General features: G+C 44.5%; 1 protein-coding gene across 1 annotated transcript; it reads right to left on the bottom strand.

Annotated features, from left to right (window-relative positions):
• Nucleotides 1–9,894: 9,894 nt before the first annotated feature.
• Nucleotides 9,895–10,279, bottom strand: LOC125340316 (snRNA-activating protein complex subunit 5-like). The gene has a single exon (XM_048331783.1). The coding sequence runs from the start codon at nucleotides 10,277–10,279 to the stop codon at nucleotides 10,073–10,075; it is 207 nt and encodes a 68-aa protein (XP_048187740.1). The 3' UTR covers nucleotides 9,895–10,072.
• Nucleotides 10,280–18,973: the final 8,694 nt, after the last annotated feature.

Below are 18,973 nucleotides of genomic sequence, written 5' to 3' on the forward strand. Positions count from 1 at the left end.
AGGATAGATGCCTAGGAGTGGTATGGCTGGATCATAGGGTAGCTCTATATTGAGCTTTTTGAGAAACCTCCATACTGTTCTCCAAAGTGGTTGTACTAATTTGCACTCCCACCAACAATGGAGAAGGGTTCCTCTTTCCCCACAGCCCCTCCAGCATTTGTTGTTTCCTGAGTTCAGAGTATAGGCCATTCTAACTGGGGTGAGGTGGTATCTCAGGGTTGTTTTTATTTGCATTTCCTTTACTAGCAAGGATGTTGAGCATTTCCTCATGTGTTTCTTTGCCATTTTTATCTCTTCTCTTGTGAAGTCTCTCTTTAGCTCTTTTGCCCATTTCCTAATAGGTTTATTGGGCTTGGAGGGGCTTAGTTTTTTAAGTTCTCTGTAGATGACCGATATCAGGCCTTTGTTGCTGTGCCGGTAAATATCCTTTCCCATATCGTTGGCTGTCTTTCTATTTTGGCGGCTATGACTTTAGCTGTGCAGAAACTTTTTAATTTGTAGTAGTCCCATTTGTTGAGTCTTTCTCCTATTTGTTGTGCCCCTGGGACTCTATTCAGGACGTTCCTTCCTGTGCCTATAAGTTCAAGTGTCTTTCCTACTCTATCCTTCAGTAGTTTCAAGGATTCAGGTCTGATGTTGAGGTCCTTGATCCATTTTGAGTTGATCTTGGTGCATGGTGATAGGCTTGGGTCAACTTTGAGTTTTCTGCATATGGCTGCCCAGTTCTCCCAACACCAGTAGTTGAAGAGGCTATGTTTATTCCATTGTATGTCTTTAGCTCCTTTGTCGAATATCAGTTGGCTGTAAGAGTGCGGTTTTATTTCTGGGTCTTCAATTCTAATCCACTGGTCTTCCGATCTGTTTTTATACCAATACCATGCTGTTTTTGTTATGATGTCCTCGTAGTAGAGCTTGAAGTCTGGTATTGTGATACCTCCTGCACTATTTTTTTTGCCTAGAATTGCTTTGGCTACTCTAGGTTTTTTGCTGTTCCATATGAATTTATGGACTGGTTTCTCTATTTCAGTGAAGAATGTGGCTGGGATTTTGATAGGTATTGCATTGAATTTGTATAACAATTTGGGCAAGATGGCCATTTTCACTATATTGATTCTGCCTACCCATGAGCATGGGAGGTCTTTCCATCTCCTTGTGTCTTCTTTGATTTCCCTTATTAGATTTTTGTAGTTTTCATTGAATAGGTCCGTCACGTCCTTGGTTAAGTTGATCCCTAGGTACTTTATTCTTTTTTTGGCTACTGTAAATGGAATTGCTTCCTTAATTTCCTTTTCTGTTTGTCTATTGCTGGTGTACAGAAAAGCTGCTGACTTTTGTGGATTGATTTTGTATCCTGCTACTTTGCCAAATTGGTTTATTAGGTGTAGGAGTTTGGGTACTGAGTTTTTTGGGTCCTTCAGATATAAGATCATGTCGTCTGCGAATAGGGATAACTTGATTTCTTCCTTGCCGATGTGGATCCTTTTGATGTCCTCCTCTTGCCTTATTGCTATGGCTAGGGATTCCAGCACTATGTTGAACAGAAGTGGGGAGAGTGGGCATCCTTGTCTTGTTCCTGAGTTTAGGGGGAATGATTTAAGTTTCTCTCCATTTAATATGATATTAGCAGTTGGTCTGTTGTATATGGCTTTTATTGTTTTGAGGAATGTTCCATCTATTCCTGTTCTCTCCAAAGCTTTTAATAGGTATGGATCTTGTATTTTGTCAAAGGCTTTTTGGGCATCGACTGAGATAACAATGTAATTCTTAATTTTAGATCTGTTTATGTGGTGAATTACATTGATTGATTTACGGATGTTGAACCATCCTTGTGACTGAGGGATGAAGCCTACTTGGTCATGATGTATGATTTTCTTGATCAGTTTCTGGATCCTGTTAGCTAATATTTTATTGAGGAGCTTTGCGTCTGTGTTCATTAGTGATATTGGTCTGTAGTTCTCTTTTTTTGTTGGGTCTTTGCCTGGTTTGGGAATGAGTATGATATTAGCTTCGTAGAATGAGTTTGGGATTTCTCCCTTGGTTTCTATTTCATGGAAGAGTTTGAGGAGTATTGGTATTAGCTCCTCACTAAAGGTTTTGTAGAATTCGTTGGTGAATCCATCTGGGCCTGGGCTTTTCTTTTTTTTTTTTTTTTTTTTTTTTTTTGCCAGTCCTGGGCCTTGGACTCAGGGCCTGAGCACTGTCCCTGGCTTCTTCCCGCTCAAGGCTAGCACTCTGCCGCTTGAGCCACAGCACCGCTTCTGGCGGTTTTCTGTATATGTGGTGCTGGGGAATCGAACCTAGGGCCTCGTGTATCCGAGGCAGGCACTCTTGCCACTAGGCCATATCCCCAGCTGGGCTTTTCTTAGTAGGGAGGTTCTTGATTACCTCCTGTATCTCACCGTAAGTTATTGGTTTATTTAGTTGATTTATTTCTTCTTGGTTCAGTTTGGGCAGTTTGTTCTTCTCTAAGAATTGATCCATTTCTGTAAAATTATTGATTTTTGCTGAGTAGAGGTTTTGGAAATACCTCCTTATAATTGTTTGAATATCGTGTGTACTTGTAATTTTTCTGGTGGAGTCCCTGATTTTACATATATGAGTCTCTTCTCTTCTTTTTTTTTGTAAGTCTTGCAAGGGGTCTGTCAATTTTGTTTATTTTCTCAAAGAACCAGCTTTTAGTCTTATTTATTTGTTGAATGGTCTTTCTATTTTCAATCAGATTTATCTCTTCTTTAATCTTTGTGATCTCTCTCCTCCTAGTCATTTTAGATTCTGTCATTTCTTGTTTCTCCAGTTGTTTTAGTTTCACTGTGAGGGTATTCACCTGCTCTGCTTCCATTCTTTTAATGTGGGTGCTGAGTGCAATGATCTTGCCCCTCAGTACTGCCTTAGCTGTGTCCCATAGGTTTCTTTGTGATGTGTTTTCTTTGTCATTGTGGCTTATGAATTCGTTGATTTCATCTTTAGTTTGGTCTGTGGCCCAAGTGTTGGATAGCAGCGTGGGGTTTAGCCTCCAAGAGTGTGTATAGTGTCTGTGGTTTCCTTTGTTGTTGAGGGTTACCTTTAATCCACTGTGATCAGATATAATACATGGGATGACGTCAATACTTTTGTGTTTGCTGAGGTTCTTTGTGTGGGCTATGACGTGGTCTATTTTGGAATATGATCCATGGGCTGCTGAAAAGAAGGTATATTGGGTCTCTGTAGGGTGAAAGGTTCTGTATAGGTCTGTTAGATCCATTTGGGAAATGGTGTTATTTAGGTCCTCAGCTCCCTTACTAATCCTCTGGGTGTTGGATCTGTCTCTTGGAGAGAGAGGAGTATTAAAGTCACCCACTATGATTGTGTTTGCGTCTATCTTGCTCTGTAATTCTGTGAGAATTTGCTTGACATATGTCGGGCCTCTTTTGTTTGGTGAGTATACATTTATTACCGTGATTTCTTGATTCTGGATTTTTCCTTGTATTAATATGTAGTGTCCTTCTTTGTCTTTTTGAGTGGACTTTAATGAGCAGTCCAGCTTGTCTGAGATCAGAATGGCTACACCTGCCGTTTTGGTGGGTGCATTTGCTTGGTAGATCTTGCTCCATCCTTTCATTCGAAGCCTGTTTTTGTCCCTTGCTGTAAGGTGGGTCTCTTGTAGACAGCAGATGTCAACTTTTTGTTTGCGAATCCATTCTGCCAGTCTGCTCCTCTTAATCGGGGAGTTTAAACCATTTATATTTAAAGAGATCAAGGATAAGGGTGTTTTTTCTCCTTCCATTTTCTTGTTGGGCTGTTTTTTCCTCTTTTTTTTCCCTGTCTTTAGTGAGCTGGTCTTTCTGCTGGACTTTGGCTATTGAAGTTTCTTTCTGATTCTGTCTGTGTGTCTTTTACGATCTCTGTTGGGTGGGGTTCTCCTCTTAATATTCGCTGTAGGGCTGGTTTTTTATTCACATACTCCTTTAGCTCCTCTTTGGTGTGGAAAGATCTGGTTCTCCCTTCGAATGTGAACTCCAATTTCGCTGGATATTTGATCCGAGGTTGTAAATTGTTTTTCTGAAGTACTTGGATGGTGTTCTTCCACTCACTTCGAGCTTGGTAAGTTTGTGTGGATAAGTCGGATGTTATTCGAATCCTCTTCCCATTGAAAAAAGTTTCCTTCTTCGCTTTGGCTGAATTCAGAATTTTCTCTTTAATCTTGAGGTCTGTAGTCTTGAATATTATGTGCCTTGGGGTGGTCTTCCTGGGGTCTGGCCTGCCAGGTGTCCTATAGGCTTCGGTTACCTGGATGGGGTCCCCTGTGAGATTGGGGAAGTTTTCTGCAATAACTTTATTGAGAACATGATTAAGCCCTCTGCTCTGATATTCGGCTCCTTCTTCTATTCCAATTATGCGCAGATTATATCTCTTGTCTTTGTCCATTAGTTCCTGGATTAGTCTTCCCTGAAGCTTCACCTTTTCTTGGAGTGTGGTCATTTTCTGGTTGTTGTCAGCTGCTTCATCGTCCAGGCGAGGGATTCTGGATTCTATGTGGTCCACTCTTTGTGTTATGGTTTCAATTGCGGAGTTTATGGATGTCAGAGAGCTATTTATGGTTGTCATATCAGCTCTGATTGTGGAAATTTCTTCCTTTAAAGAGTTGTATTTTAAATCTATTTTTTTCATGCATTTCAATTCTCAGGATGTGGAGATTTTCTTTAAAGGCGGCTTGCATTGTATCCATTTTTGCTTCCATTTCTTTAAACGAGGCTTGCATTGTATCCATTTTAGCTTCCATTTCTTTCTTGGCTTCCTGGGTGTCCTTCCAGATTTCCGCTCTAAACTCCTGGAATTGTTTTCTGATTTCATTTCTGACGCTTTCGATCATTCCTGTTAACATGGCCTCATTTGCTTTTTTAGTCTCCATCTCCTCTTCAGTCGTGCTGCTTTTTGGAGCTGGCGAGTTGGCTTGTCCTTTGATGAACTGAGTTATGTTTCTTTGTGATTTGCGCATCTGGAAATCTGTGGATGGCTTCTCAGGTTTGGTTTGTAGCTCTTTCCTCCCTCCTGTGTAGGCGTGTCTCCGGCAGCAGGTGCTGCCGCTGTGGCCCCGCCCACCAGTGCAGGGTACGCCTACCAGAGCTGGTGCTGTTGCCGGGGGCCCCGCCCTCCTGTGCGCTGTTGTCCACTACAACATGCACTTTAGCGGGATATACCTCCAAGAGCGAGTCCTGGCTTGTTCGGTTGTGCTTGCGCCCTCCCGCGAGTCCGTTGGGGGGGCGGTGTCTGTGGGGCCCAGTGGGATCGACTGTCAGGGTGTGGCTTGGCACCCTCAGACCTCGTCTCCGCTGCGAGGGGGGGACGTGATCAGGCTCAGGTGACCCTGCTGGGCTGGTATTGCCCACCAGCGCCTGTGATTTTAGTTGTAAGAGTCTGCGAGGTCCAGGCACCTCGGGTGGGGCTTGCCCTGCCTGCCGTCCCCCGGCCCCTGTTGGGAAGGGGGCGGGGCCAGTTCTGCCAGTTCAGGAACCTGTGGGGCCTTGGGGCTGCTCCGCCCTTCCCCTGCTAACCTGACTTCCCAGCGCCTGATGGGAGCTTCCCGCCTGATTTGGGGGTTCTTTGTTCCCTCGAGGGTGGGGGGGGAGGGAGGGAGATCTAGCTTCTTTGTCGGGCTTGGGTCTCTGATAGCTGGTCTCCCGATGGGGGAGGGGATAATGGGGGACTCAGAGTTGCTGCTTTGTGTGTGTGTCCCGAGCAGCCGTTGGCCCTTCAGGGGTTGGCGAAGTGTCGTGGTGGCTTCCCCCGTTCCCTCTTTCTGCCTCGCTGGGTTCCCTTGTCCGAACCCGGTGTGGACCCGAACTTCTCGTCGCTGCCAGTGTGTGTCTTGGTCCACACCCTGCCTTGTGACCATGGGGTCTCCCGCTATATGAATTCTGCGCTCCTGGCAGCCTGTCTGCTGATCGCCGGGTTCTCCTTTCCCAGCCTGGCCCTGTTTGGGCCAGGGTCGGCTGGTGGGGGGAGGGTGCCCCGGAGAATCTCCGGCTCCGTGTAGGTTTTCGGTTCTTCTTTTTTGCTCCTTTTTGTTTTCCTGCGTTTCTCCACTGCTTCTGGATGCTGGTTTTTTCTGGATGGTGCCTTTTTATCAACAGGAACCCTAAGCTGTCAGCATCAGAAACAGTAAAGCTGGAGGCCTTGCCCCAAACCTGGAGCCAGAGCAAATGAAGACCTTTTGTTTTGTTTTGTACTGGTCACACATGGACAAAAAGTTCTCCATAGGTATGAGGGACAAGGTAACGAACAGTACAAGAAATGTATCCAATGCCTAACGTATGAAACTGTAACCTCTCTGTACATCAGTTTTATAATAAAAAATTAAAAAAACGTTCTCCATAGTAAGAAAGAGAGGCTGAGTTCTGTTGGGTAAATAAATACTTGTTAGAAATAGCTAGGGATGTTGCGATTTCATGTAGGAATAAGGACACCAATTTGGAAGGAACATGGCAAGGCAAAGTTTACTTCCGCTGAAGGGTCCGATGTCAGCCAAAAGTTTGGCAAACAAGTGCCCAGAGCAGGCAGGCTGCTCCTTTTTTATCCCTAACACAGCAGGCTCCACCCCTCCACTCCCATTGGCTGAGCTCAGGCTCACAATCTCCAAAAGGATGTGACTTAATGAACAGGATGCAACTAAAATTCAAGGAGTGTCTCACAGGGTGTCTGCATTCAAGTGATTAGGAAAAGTAGGTATGTAACTAAAATGTAATTCAACAAGGGCTGAGCCACCTGGCCAAAGCGGGAACCCTTAAGAAAAAAAAAACAATTCTCTCAAGAGTCAGAGAAAGGAAGCAACTTCTTGGAGAGAAAAGATGCTTTTCTTACATATGAACTGAATGCTTTTTTGCTTCTATGGGGAGATCAGACCTAGATTTGGGTCATTTTTGTGTTCTGTCATATTCTGTGGGCTCACTTGACATTTGGGTTTTGCAAGGACTGGCAGTAGCGGATGTGTGGACAGAGGCTGGGTTGGAGTCACCTCCTGCTTTGACAAGGAAGTCGACTGCATCAGGATCAATCATCAGGGCCAAGGTCATTGAGGTCATCAAAGTCAGCTGGTCCCCTCATCACATCTGGTCTCAACAGTGCATCACTGTAGTTTTGCCACTGTGTGTGAACACTTCCAGCCTGTCTGGCACTGACTTGCCTGAGTCTTCACAGTACATGATGGTGGATTATGAGTAGACAGTGAGAAGCACATAGATCTGTACCATCATCTACTCATACATGTCTTGTGTATCCCATAATGGACATTCTTTGCTTGTTGTTCAAAATTTACTTTGTGTGTTTGTGTCCTGGAGTTTGAACCCAGGGCCTAGGCACTGTCCCTGAGCTCTTTTGCTCTAGGTTAGTGCTCTACCACTTGAGCCACACAGTGTCTGGTCTGGTTTTCTGGTGGCTCATTAGAGATAAAGGTTTCACTGACTTTCTTGCTGGGGCTGGCTTTAAGCCACTCTCCTCAGATCTCAGCCTCCTGGGCTAGAAGTACAGACCTGAGCCACCAGTGCCTGGCCTCTTTGAACTTTCTTACTCAAGGCTAGTGCTTTGCCACTGGAGCCATAGCTCCATTTTTGACTTTTTTTTTCTTTTTTTTTTTTTTTGGTGGTTCACTGGAGGTAACTTTCTTGTCTGGGTTGCTTTCAAATCCTAATCCTCAGATCTCAGCCTCCTGAAGTTGCTACTATTAGAGGTGTGAGCCACAGTATCTGGCTTAAAATGGGTATTATCATCATGATGATTCACTTAACATAAATTTATATTGCTATGAAAACAGCTCCTGGAGTTTTAAGTCCAACCTTTTGGGTTGGCAGTGTTAGAGTAGATGTAGCCTAGGCTGGCCTTGATGTTTGGGATTCTCTTGCCTCTTTTTTCCTAGTGCTGTGATTACAGGCTTCCCTCACCGCTCCCGCCGGCCTAACCCCATTGCCTGCTAGAGTTGTTGGTTCTCATCATGCAGTACCCAACAAGTTGTGGCCTCCTGAACATGCCTAAACTAAGGAACAGCAGTGACAGTGAATCTTGCTGCCTTTCACCCTTATTTTTTTTTCTGAAATGGAGTGGGAAACAGAACACTTCTGCTGTGTCAAGTGACACTACAACTGAGACAAAGTTGGAAATGTTCACTTTTGTTGGAATCAGCAAAACATTGACCTCAAGCCTATTGTGGAAGGAAAGCCAAAATAAAAGATGCTATATGAGATGCGATATTATGGAAGATTGGGTCTAAAAAACAGGAAGCGGTTTAAATGGAAGACATAGAGAATCAGGGTTATTATTTTTAAAATCACCTTGATGCTGAATGCTGGTGGCTCATGCCTATAATGTTTGTTACTCAGGAGGCTGAGATCTGAGGATCATGGTTTGAAGCCAGCCTGGGCAGGAAAGATTTTAAGACTTTTTTCTCCAATGAAGTGCACGCATGTGCGCGTGCACACAGATACACACACACACACACATACACACACAAGGAGGTATAGTGCTAACCTTGAATAAGAAAAGCTCTGGTACAGTGCCGGAGCCAGCCGGCAACGAAAGGGAATCCTGATTGATGGGGCAAGGATTAAAGAAAAAGAAAGATACAAGAGAAGAGACAAAAGACAATAGACAAAAGATGGGGTTGGGGAGGTCTGCAGCTCAAGACTATGGCTCAAGACTGCAACCCCACTTATTCTTAACTTCCAGCTTATATACAGTTTAGGAACCTGGGAATAGCATAGGATTCACTAAGGTTTAAGAAAACAGGAAGGCCCTGAAGTTGGTAAATGACAAGAGGCAGTAAAACTAGATAAGGTTGAATGGTTTATATAAAACAGACTCTTGTGGACGTAATAAAACATCTCCGGGTTAGTGCTATCCTTCAAGTAAGCCATGTCCTTGCACGTCCTTGAGAGCATAGACAGAAGTCACGATGAACTTCGCTGTTGGCTCCCTACAGGACAGTGGCTAGGCCCCTAGTTCAAGCCTCAGGCCTGGCAACAAAAAATACTTCATGGTTCCCCACCCACAGAGAAGTCCGCAGAGGCACAGAATTGTTGACCACATGCTTCACTTCTTGTACAAGGGGTGAGATTTGCTGCTCAACTGCCTACAGGGGCTTTTTAGGAGACCCTTAAATTCTAGCCTTGGCTGAATTACCTTCAAGAGCATCTTTGGTAAATCCAAAATAATTTCGTTTTTTTTTTGTCAGTCCTGAGGCTTGAACTCAGGGCCTGTACTCTGTCCCTGAGCTTCTTTTGCTCAAGGCTAGCACTACAACGTGACCCACAGCACCACTTCTGGCTTTTTCTGTGTATGTGGTTCTAAGGAATCGAACCCAGGGCTTTAGGCATGCTAGGCAAGCATTCTACCATTAAGACACATTCCCAGCCCCCAAATTAATTTCTTTAGTCCATTAAATTTTACCATTGAGGTTTAAATTTTGGTTTAGAAAACTTTTATAGGGTTGAACACGCCAGTTCATGCCTGTAGTCCCAGCTTCACAAGACACATAGGTAGGAGGACCATAGTATAAGGCTAACCCTGGTAAAAACATGTAGATTGTTTAAGAAAACTGGATAAAGCAGAAAAAGTAGAGTGGCTCCTGTCATAGAACATGAGCATGAGGTCCCTTGTTCAAATTATAGTGCCATATAAAAAAACCCACAGTGCAGTACACATTAAATACTTGACACTTAATCTTCACTTTAGATATTTTAAATAACTTTCACATATTCAGAAACCAAATTATGCTGTAGGTATAGGTTTTGTCAAATAATTTAGCCTTCAAACTCTTTCCTGGGTTCTTTCTTTATAGGATTATGTCTTTAATGCTTTATCTTTGTTGTTGTTTTTATTACTATTACTATTATCTTTTTTTCAGTGTTAAAACATGTATTTTACAATTTCTGTCACTAACTTTTGTTACAGTGCTCTGAAGCTTGAGTTATTGATTCACCTATCTGTACAGCTCCACACTTTCAGTCTGGTCACAGTGCCATGGCAAGATGACTTCTTTGAAAAGAGAAAATGCCTGAGATATACATATTTAATTTGTTTAACTGACCCTGGCTTTCATTCCCCTTTAGGAATCAGATTCTTCCTCCTCCTCTTCCACCTCCTCATCCACCACGTGGCTCCTTGTGCTCAGCTCCAGTGCAGTCTGGTTGATCGATACTTCGTTGTCGACATGGATTAACATCTTGAGGCGGTTTAGCTGGTCGTGAAGGGCGGCCTTTAGGTGGAGCACGGTCTCCTCTTCCTTGCACAGCTCCAGAAGGTGGCTAAGCATGGTCGTTGTTCAGAAACCCCTCCGGCTTTCCGTGGTCGTCTGGCGATGACACCACAAGTGAGTGCCGGAAGCACATCGGTCCAGCCGCCATACCGGAAGATGCTTTTACTGTCTACTATTATCTTTTATTTATTTGTTGGTTGTGTGGCTTAAACTCAGGGCCTGGGCACTATGAAGTGTCAAATGATATTTGTACCAGTTGTTTTAAGCATGTCTCTAATGGCCTGGGAGGGTCACTGCTCTGATTTCTAGCCCACCTAATTATTTTTATCGGTTCTTTAACTTTTTATGATTTGACTGTACCTCATACAATCTACCGGCTGTCTTTCAGTTCAGGTAAGATTGAATTCAGCTGGGTGACAGTAGCTCACACCTGTCATCCTAGCTACTCAGGAGGCTGAGATCTGAGGATCATAGTTCCAACCCGGCCAGCGCAGAAAGTCCATGAGTCTCTTATCTCCAGTTAAGCAGAAAAAGCCAGAAGTGGAACTGTGGCTCAAGTGGAGGAGCTGGACTAACCTTGAGTGAAAAAACTAAGCAATAGCACCCAGCCCCTGAATTCAAGTTCTAATACTGGCACAAAGGAAAGATTGGGTTCCGCTGTGTGAATGTACTTTTGAAATCTGTTCTGTTATGCCCAAGTCACGAGACGACCAAGAAGAAGACCACCAAGAGCCAGATGTTCTGAAATGCAAAAGCAAGGCTTTATTCAGGAGGGCTGCAGCTCAGGCCTCGTCCTACACTCCGATGCAGCGGAGGTTAGGAGGAAGGCCCCAAGCTGAAATTTCACAGGGCAAAAAACCACAAAGTTACAGCAATCAGGTGTTCAAGCAAGATTAGGATACGGGTACAAATCTGATTGGCTCAGGGCTAGAGACATTGGGGGGCGGTTAGAGTTAAGCACTCCCAGGCGGTTAGAGTTAAACAGGGAGTTTCCTGACCGGCTGGGCCCTAATAAGCTTGTTCTGCTATCGGGGATAACTGGTGGCCTGGGTTACTCATAGTTTAAACAGTCAACCAAACGGGTACTGCCTCAAAAATGGGGTTTACTTCAACTCTACATTTCCCCCTTGATTTATGGACATAAAGCACAATCCTGTGCTTCATATCCCAAACTAAACTCCAGCAACTCTTTGTCTGGGAGAGGTGTGTACCTACTTCACTGTACCATTAGCTGTATAGTGTTTAATCTGTCTTTCATGAATTGTACCAATTTATTTAGAATGTAGGGTCCAAATGTAACAGAATAACATACATAGAACGGTAAACTTCTCAGCTGTGCTCTAAGGGCTGAGTAGCTACATCCGTATTCCTGAGCAAGCCCCAAACTACCAATGCCTTCTCGTTTGCATGGGACTTTACAGGACTCCTGCTCATCACTCTCGGGAAATCACTTATTCAGGTTCGGGTCCGAGTGATCTGGCACATCCTAGTTGCCTGAGGCCAGGTCACATAAGTCTACTACTAAGTCTGGCCACTAGGTTCCTAAGGGGGGCTTCCTTAGTTGCCAAAATAAGGTGGTCACCCCACTTTGGAGTGAGCTGCCAAGATATTTGGAAAGGCTGGTGAGGGTTAGCATCAACATTAGCCAGGGTAGCAAGAAAAGAAGGCAAAAAGAAAATAATTATAACAATAACCATATTCAGTCTAACTTTCTTTTCTTGAGGCGAAGGTGAAGCGGCTGAGTTGGGTGCTTGGAGACATCCCATGTTCCACCACAGTAGTCTTCGTCCAGGGCATTAACTTTGGGTAATCAAATATTTCCAATAAGGCTAAGATTATTATTTTTTAAGCCGACATAGAAGGCTTGGCCTGTAACCATTTCTCACAAATGCAGTCTCTATACACTTGTTACCTCTGTTTTCCATGCCTCTAGTTTATCCTGCCTCATCTTCCCGAAAACAACTCTGGTCCCTTGGTCCTAGAGGGAGGCTGATGGGCGAAGATCATCCATCTTTTGTAACTTCTTCAGGCTGACTCAGGGGCATTATTGACCTTACCTACCCAGGAACCTATAGATCCTTAGCCTACTTTACCAAGGGGTGTCAGAACTAGATGTTACTAGGAACTTTACTCCAAACTGGAAATTACATTTAACATTTAACTTTCAACTACACAGACTTCTTTTTGGGCTTCAGCAGTGTAGTCTTTTAACACTCTAGTTTGTGAAAGCTTTTTCCTGACTGGCTGGGGAACTGATTTCTGATGACCTAAAAAAAATGCCTACATTACCTTTGCAGGCCTTTAACAGATCTCAATAAGGACACAATCTCAGGTCTATAAGCTTTCTTTCCTGAACAGATGTACCAGCTCAAAATTCACTGCCAGTTAGGGCTTTGAGCAGATGCAGGGGGTGGGGATTTTTAAACTATCCCCCATTTAACAAACTTAGCTCTACTACCCACTATCACAGATGACTGGCAAGTTCCTGTCCAGTTACAAAGTAGATAGACATGGGCAATAAAAGGCATGCTTACAAACTATTCTTCTAGGACCTCCTGGCTCTGATTAACTTTTGAAAGGCCAAACAAGAATGACTCTAGGATCTGACACCATCTCTGCCATCCAAGCAGTGGCATACTGCCTCTGGATGCTCCATCACTTTTGTCCCTGGAGTGACTTTTCCATGCTGGTGTAAATGCACCTTTGGCATTTCTCTTGGTCCGTCACTGGACTTGGACTCAGGGCTTGAGTGCTGTCCCTCAGCTCTCCAGCTCAAGACTAGCACCCTAACACTTTGAGCCTCAAAGCAGGACTCTGTTCCAACACTTTGTTGGCTGATTAGAGACCAAGACCCTCGCAGATACCTTTTTCTGCCTGGGCTGGGTTCGAACCGCAGATTTCAGGTCAATGAGTCTTACAAGAGGCCACATTACTCCAATTAAAAGCAACAAGGTGGTCCACACAGAAGTAGTTTTTAAGCATGCTCTTACCTGGAACTTATTAAGGGCCAATGTTACATCTTGAAAAACTTGTAGGAATCACCTGTCCTTCTCTGTCGGCCTGCTGGAAATTGTTACAAAAAACTTACAAACAAACTGGAATGGCAATTAAACATTTTGATAGCCATAATTTTCCTTTTCTCAATTTGCAATAATCATTTAGGACAATTTTACTTCCAAGTTTCTTATCTAGAAATGTATTCTTGATTTCCAAAACCTTTTTACCAACCTCTGCTTTAACACTAACACTTTAGCTTTTATCTGCATTGGAAAAACTCTGAAGCTTACAGGCATTCTGAAACCAGGTACCGCCCTTTGCCTCTGGGCTGCCTGTTTCAAAAGAGCCTTTTTGTTTTCTTCAGTCCCAGTTACCGCATGAAGACCTTTGAACTCAAATGACAATTTTTCCTTAATGCAAGAATTACAATTACAAAATTAGAAATACTATCCACTCAGCTTTCCAATAAATTAGTGAGAAACGTTAGCCGATTTTGCCATTTCTTCCTACATACAGAGAGTTAATGAGAGTTTACTTCTATCCCTATTAGTTTAATATCCATCCTTTAAAATACTTGCCTGATTACATGTAACTTAAGATAGGAGTCTTACACTAGAACTTATAGGCACAGGAAGGAACTTCCTGAATAGAGTCCCAGGCGCACAACAAATAGGGGAAAGACTCAACAAATGGGACTACTACAAATTAAAAAGTTTCTGCACAGCTAAGGTCATAGCCACCAAAATAGAAAGACAGCCAACGATATGGGAAAGGATATTTACCAGCACAGCAACAGACAAAGGCCTGATATCTGTCATCTACAGAGAACTCAAAAAACTAAGCCCCTCCAAGCCCAATAAACCTATTAGGAAATGGGCAAAAGAGCTAAAGAGAGACTTCACAAGAGAAGATATAAAAATGGCAAAGAAACACATGAGGAAATGCTCAACATCCCTGCTAGTAAAGGAAATGCAAATAAAAACAACCCTGAGATACCACCTCACCCCAGTTAGAATGGCCTATACTCTGAACTCAGGAAACAACAAATGCTGGAGGGGCTGTGGGGAAAGAGGAACCCTTCTCCATTGTTGGTGGGAGTGCAAATTAGTACAGCCACTTTGGAGAACAGTATGGAGGTTTCTCAAAAAGCTCAATATAGACCTACCCTATGACCCAGCCATACCACTCCTAGGCATCTATCCTAAACAGCAAAACCCAAGATATCAAAAGGACATTTGTACTTCCATGTTTATCGCAGCACAATTCACAATAGCCAAAATTTGGAAACAACCCAGATGCCCCTCCACAGATGAATGGATCCAAAAAATATGGTACTTATACACAATGGAATACTACATAGCGATTAGGAATGGTGAAATATTGTTATTTGCAGGGAAATGGTCAGAACTCGAACAAATAATGTTGAGTGAGACAAGCCTAGAACACAGAAAACAAAGGGGCATGATCTCCCTGATATATGACTGTTAACAAAGGGAGATGGAGAGACAGTAGAGACCAAGTCTGTGAACACTGTATATGTGCTTGATACATTGTATACTGCATATGGGTCTACCTGACCTAGACAAGGGATGGGAAAACAGGTTGTAAGATATCACAAGAAATGTACACAATGCCCTACTATGTAACTGCACCCTCTTTGCACAGCACCTTGTAAAAAAAAAAAATTTATGTTCAATTGATAATAAAAAAAAAATAAAAAATAAATTAAAAAAAAAAAAAAAAAAGATAGGAGTCTTAGTATTACATCATGGTATACACATAAAATTCAGTACCTGAATCATTAAACTGATACCCAAAACAATTGTAACAAAAGTACTTTTAACAGTGTTCACCAGAATTACAAACACAAGAAATCCAGTCTCAGCAGTCTCATTCGGGCTAGATTTACCTCCCCTGGTGCGGGGATGCTAAGCTTACTCCTTTATTAGTGCTTTCCTTTTCACCCTCTCCCTTGGGCACCTGACCAGCAGGTGGCAAGGTGGAGCGAGGGACACGGGCTAGCCTAAGGTGCAAGTGGCAGAACAAGATCCCCTTTTCCTCCCTCCTTACCCACCAAGGAAGCCAGGCGCAGACAGATCTTGGAGACGCTTTAGAGAGCAATCCAATTTAATCGGGAGGGACTCACAGTAATATAGTAGTGATGATGAGGATTGAGCATGAGCTGGCGATAGGCTGGCGAGCTTGTCCATCCAAGAGCAGCTCCCAAGGACCTCCCTCATGGGCTAACGTCACTTCCCATAGTACCGCCCTCTGGGCAAAGCACGTGAAAAGGGGAGCACACGTGCTCACTGGCGCAAGGTGGGGGATGATCTCAAAGCTACCCCTTCTGGTTCCGGACCCAGAAGGAGATAGGTGTGGCTCACTTCCACACTGCCCCAGGGCTGGGGGAAGGGTGGGGGTCTCGGGAGCGCTCTCCTCGCCCTTCCCCCCTTAAGGTAAAGATGACTCCCCAACATCTGCCCCTTTTATTTTTTTAAATTTTGAACAGCAGGCGGCACCTTACTGGAGGGCACGCCATGTCTTAGGTTGCCCCCTCCCCATGGGGGATCTTACCTCTCTTCGGCTAACGCACTAGCACTTCAGGCCAACCTGCCTGCCGGGCCGGCCAGCCCGATGAGAGGACTCGGGGAGAGTGGGATTGGCACTTGAAAGAAAGCCCTGTTAATTTTTTCTCATGCCAGCAGACCTCAGTGAGCAGCAGATCCTAATGGGAGTGTGACCAACCTCATGGGGTTCCTAAATGGCAAAAGGCCAAAGGCCACTTGTTATCTGGACAGCTCTGGCTTTTTGTTCACAATATAAGAGACCAATTTGTCTAGTACAGAGCAATGCAAACATAATGCAAATGGAAGCATCAAGCAGACATGAGCATAAGCAATCGTAACACAGGGCAAATGCAACATGAGCAACTGTAACACATGAGCAATTATAACACAGGCACAATGCAATGGAGGGTCTCTTATCTGGCTCAGTCCATAGGAGATAGAGGAGTCCTGGTCCATTTCGGTGTCACTCAAGGTAGTGCAGATGGCTCTCCCTTCCCTCGATGGTGAGGTAGAGGCAGATTCAGGTCCTGGCGATTTGGGAGCCAGGGTGCTGGTAACTTAACAATTGAAGTAAGTACACACTTTATAGAAAACATTGCAGCAAGGTACCAATGCCTTACTTATTGTAAACATTTATCATAAAACATTAAGTTGCCCAAATCCTTTAACTCCTATTTCCCTCCAATGGGGGCCCCTAAGATAAGCAGCAAAGGGAAGGCAAAGGAAGGAACAACAGTGTGCAAAATTTCCCTTTAGTTCTTGTGCAATGCTGTGGGCCACGCTGCCACAGCAAACATTACGCCAAAAGGCGCCAGGCAAGGACCAGGGAAGAAACAGGGCCAACATTGGGTCCATCGCTGGTACAGGCAGGCTTTCCCGTTTCTCCATGGAAAAATCCACCACGGTCTTTGTTTTCCTGAAGAGAAAACAAGGAGAGACATCCCTCAAGGGGAGGTGCCCTTGGGTGGTCATTCAGATGAACAATATTTTAAGTCTCTAGCTGGTATCCAGATTGGATTTGGTTCCCCAGTTGGGAAACGCATGTGAAGCTTCTTCCCGCACTGATGACTGGGTCTGGGCCTCGCCATGCACCTGTAAGGGGGTCCTTCCAACGGACTTCCACCTTTAAGTAGGGTGTTTGGCTTGACCAATGTCTCTGGAAAGCCGACAGAGGTTGGTCCTTAAAGAAGTTTAAAATATTCAGTGTAGAGGGAGGGGGGTATGAGGGACAAGGTAACAAACTGTACAAGAAATGTATCCAGTGCCTAACGTATGAAACTGTAACCTTTCTGTACATCAGTTTGATAATAAACATTTGAAAAAAAATAACTTAAAAAAATAAAATATTCAGTGTAAACATCGCTGTCCTTAGCTGGTCATGGGGGCTTCCCCCCCTTTTTGTTTTAATAATTGATCCTTCAGGGTCTTATTATGACTCTCAATTATGGTCTGACCCTTTGGGTTGTATGTTATTCCAGTGGTGTGTTTAATATTCCACTTTTGGAAAAAGGCCTGTAAAGGCTTGCTGATGAAACAAGGTCCATTATCTGTCTTTACCTGTAATGGGAGCCCTAGGATAGCAAAACATTGTAGAAAGTGGCTCTCAGCATGCCGTGCTCTTTCCCCTGAATGGGCTGTGGCCCAGCCGGCATAAGAACGGTTATCTATGGACATAAATATATATTTTAGCCTTCCAAAAGGAGCGTAGTGGGTTACATCAGTCTGCCAGATAACATTAGGCTTTAGGCCTCTGGGGTTAACCCCAGGAGGTTGCAGAGGAGGGACTTGCAGAAAGGGCATACATGACTAGCAAGTCCTAATAATCTTTTTAAAGTCTTTTATAGGAATTGAAGGAAATCTCTGATGTAACCCTCTCCAGTTTAAGTCAGTACGCTCATGGAGTCCTTGGGCCATTTCAAGGTTTTGAGGTTGTACAATGGCCATAGCTATAATGGTCCCATTAGTGGCCAGCTGGTCTGCCATATGATTACCTTGTGCCAGGTCCCCAGGCAATCCTTGGTGTCCACGAAGGTGCTGTAAAAATATAGGCTCAGCCCTCTCTTTTAACAGAGACCTGACTTGGATCATCAGAGGGGTGACTGGGTTTTCATCTAATTTAATGTATGAGAATACCAGGTTGGGTAGCAAATTAACCACATACAGGCTATCAGAAAACAAGTTCATTGGCTGTTTGACATGGGTCAGTGCCAGGGCGGCTGCGTACAGTTCCTTAAACTGTGCAGATCCAGTAACTGCCTCAAAGTAATGGGTGTTTCCTTTCCCATCGGCAGGAGGGGAGGTGGAGCATACCACCACGGCAGACCCCACTCTTCCCCCATCTGTAAAAACATTGGCAGCCTTGACAAGAGGCCTGGTACAGAAAAGTACAGGTGGGGTCCATTGTAGCCTGGAAAATGAGGTCACCCACCTTGAGGTGCCATAATGGCAATCTACCTTTCCCATAAAACCCTCCAGGGCACTGGACACCTGTGCATTATTCCTTCTGACCCATTCAAAATCTGACAGCCGGTAGGGAATGGTTAGCACATTGGGATCTCACCCATAATGTCTCAGGGAAGTATCCCTGCCATTGATTATCAAGTTGGCTAGCTGGTCTAGCTGGGAATAAACTCTGGGAGCTCCTCCCACTGAAATTATTCCACCTACTCTGAATCTGTCCCATCGTCTTTGCTGACCTGATGGGAGAACCACTTGTCCCGGAGACTCTATTCCAGTTCCCTTAGGGCTATCGGACTCCCTCCCGCAGGTTCGAGCCCCACGTTTGGGCCGCCAATTGCTGGGCTAGATTTACCTCCCCTGGTGCGGGGATGCTAAGCTTACTCCCTTACCAGTGCTCCCCTTTTCACCCTCTCCCTTGGGCACCTGACCAGCAGGTGGCCAAGGTGGAGCGAGGGACATGGGCTAGCCTAAGGTGCAAGTGGCCGAACAAGATCCCCTTTTCCTCCCTCCTTACCCACCAAGGAAGCCAGTCGCAGACAGATCTCGGAGACGCTCCGGAGAGCAATCCAATTTAATCGGGAGGGACTCACAGTAATATAGTAGTGATGATGAGGATTGAGCATGAGCTGGCGATAGGCTGGCGAGCTTGTCCATCCAAGAGCAGCTCCCAAGGACCTCCCTCATGGGCTAACGTCACTTCCCATAGTACTGCCCTCTGGGCAAAGCA

This window comes from Perognathus longimembris, chromosome 23, assembly GCF_023159225.1.
Source record: "Perognathus longimembris pacificus isolate PPM17 chromosome 23, ASM2315922v1, whole genome shotgun sequence".
NCBI classification, from domain to species: Eukaryota; Metazoa; Chordata; class Mammalia; order Rodentia; family Heteromyidae; genus Perognathus; species Perognathus longimembris.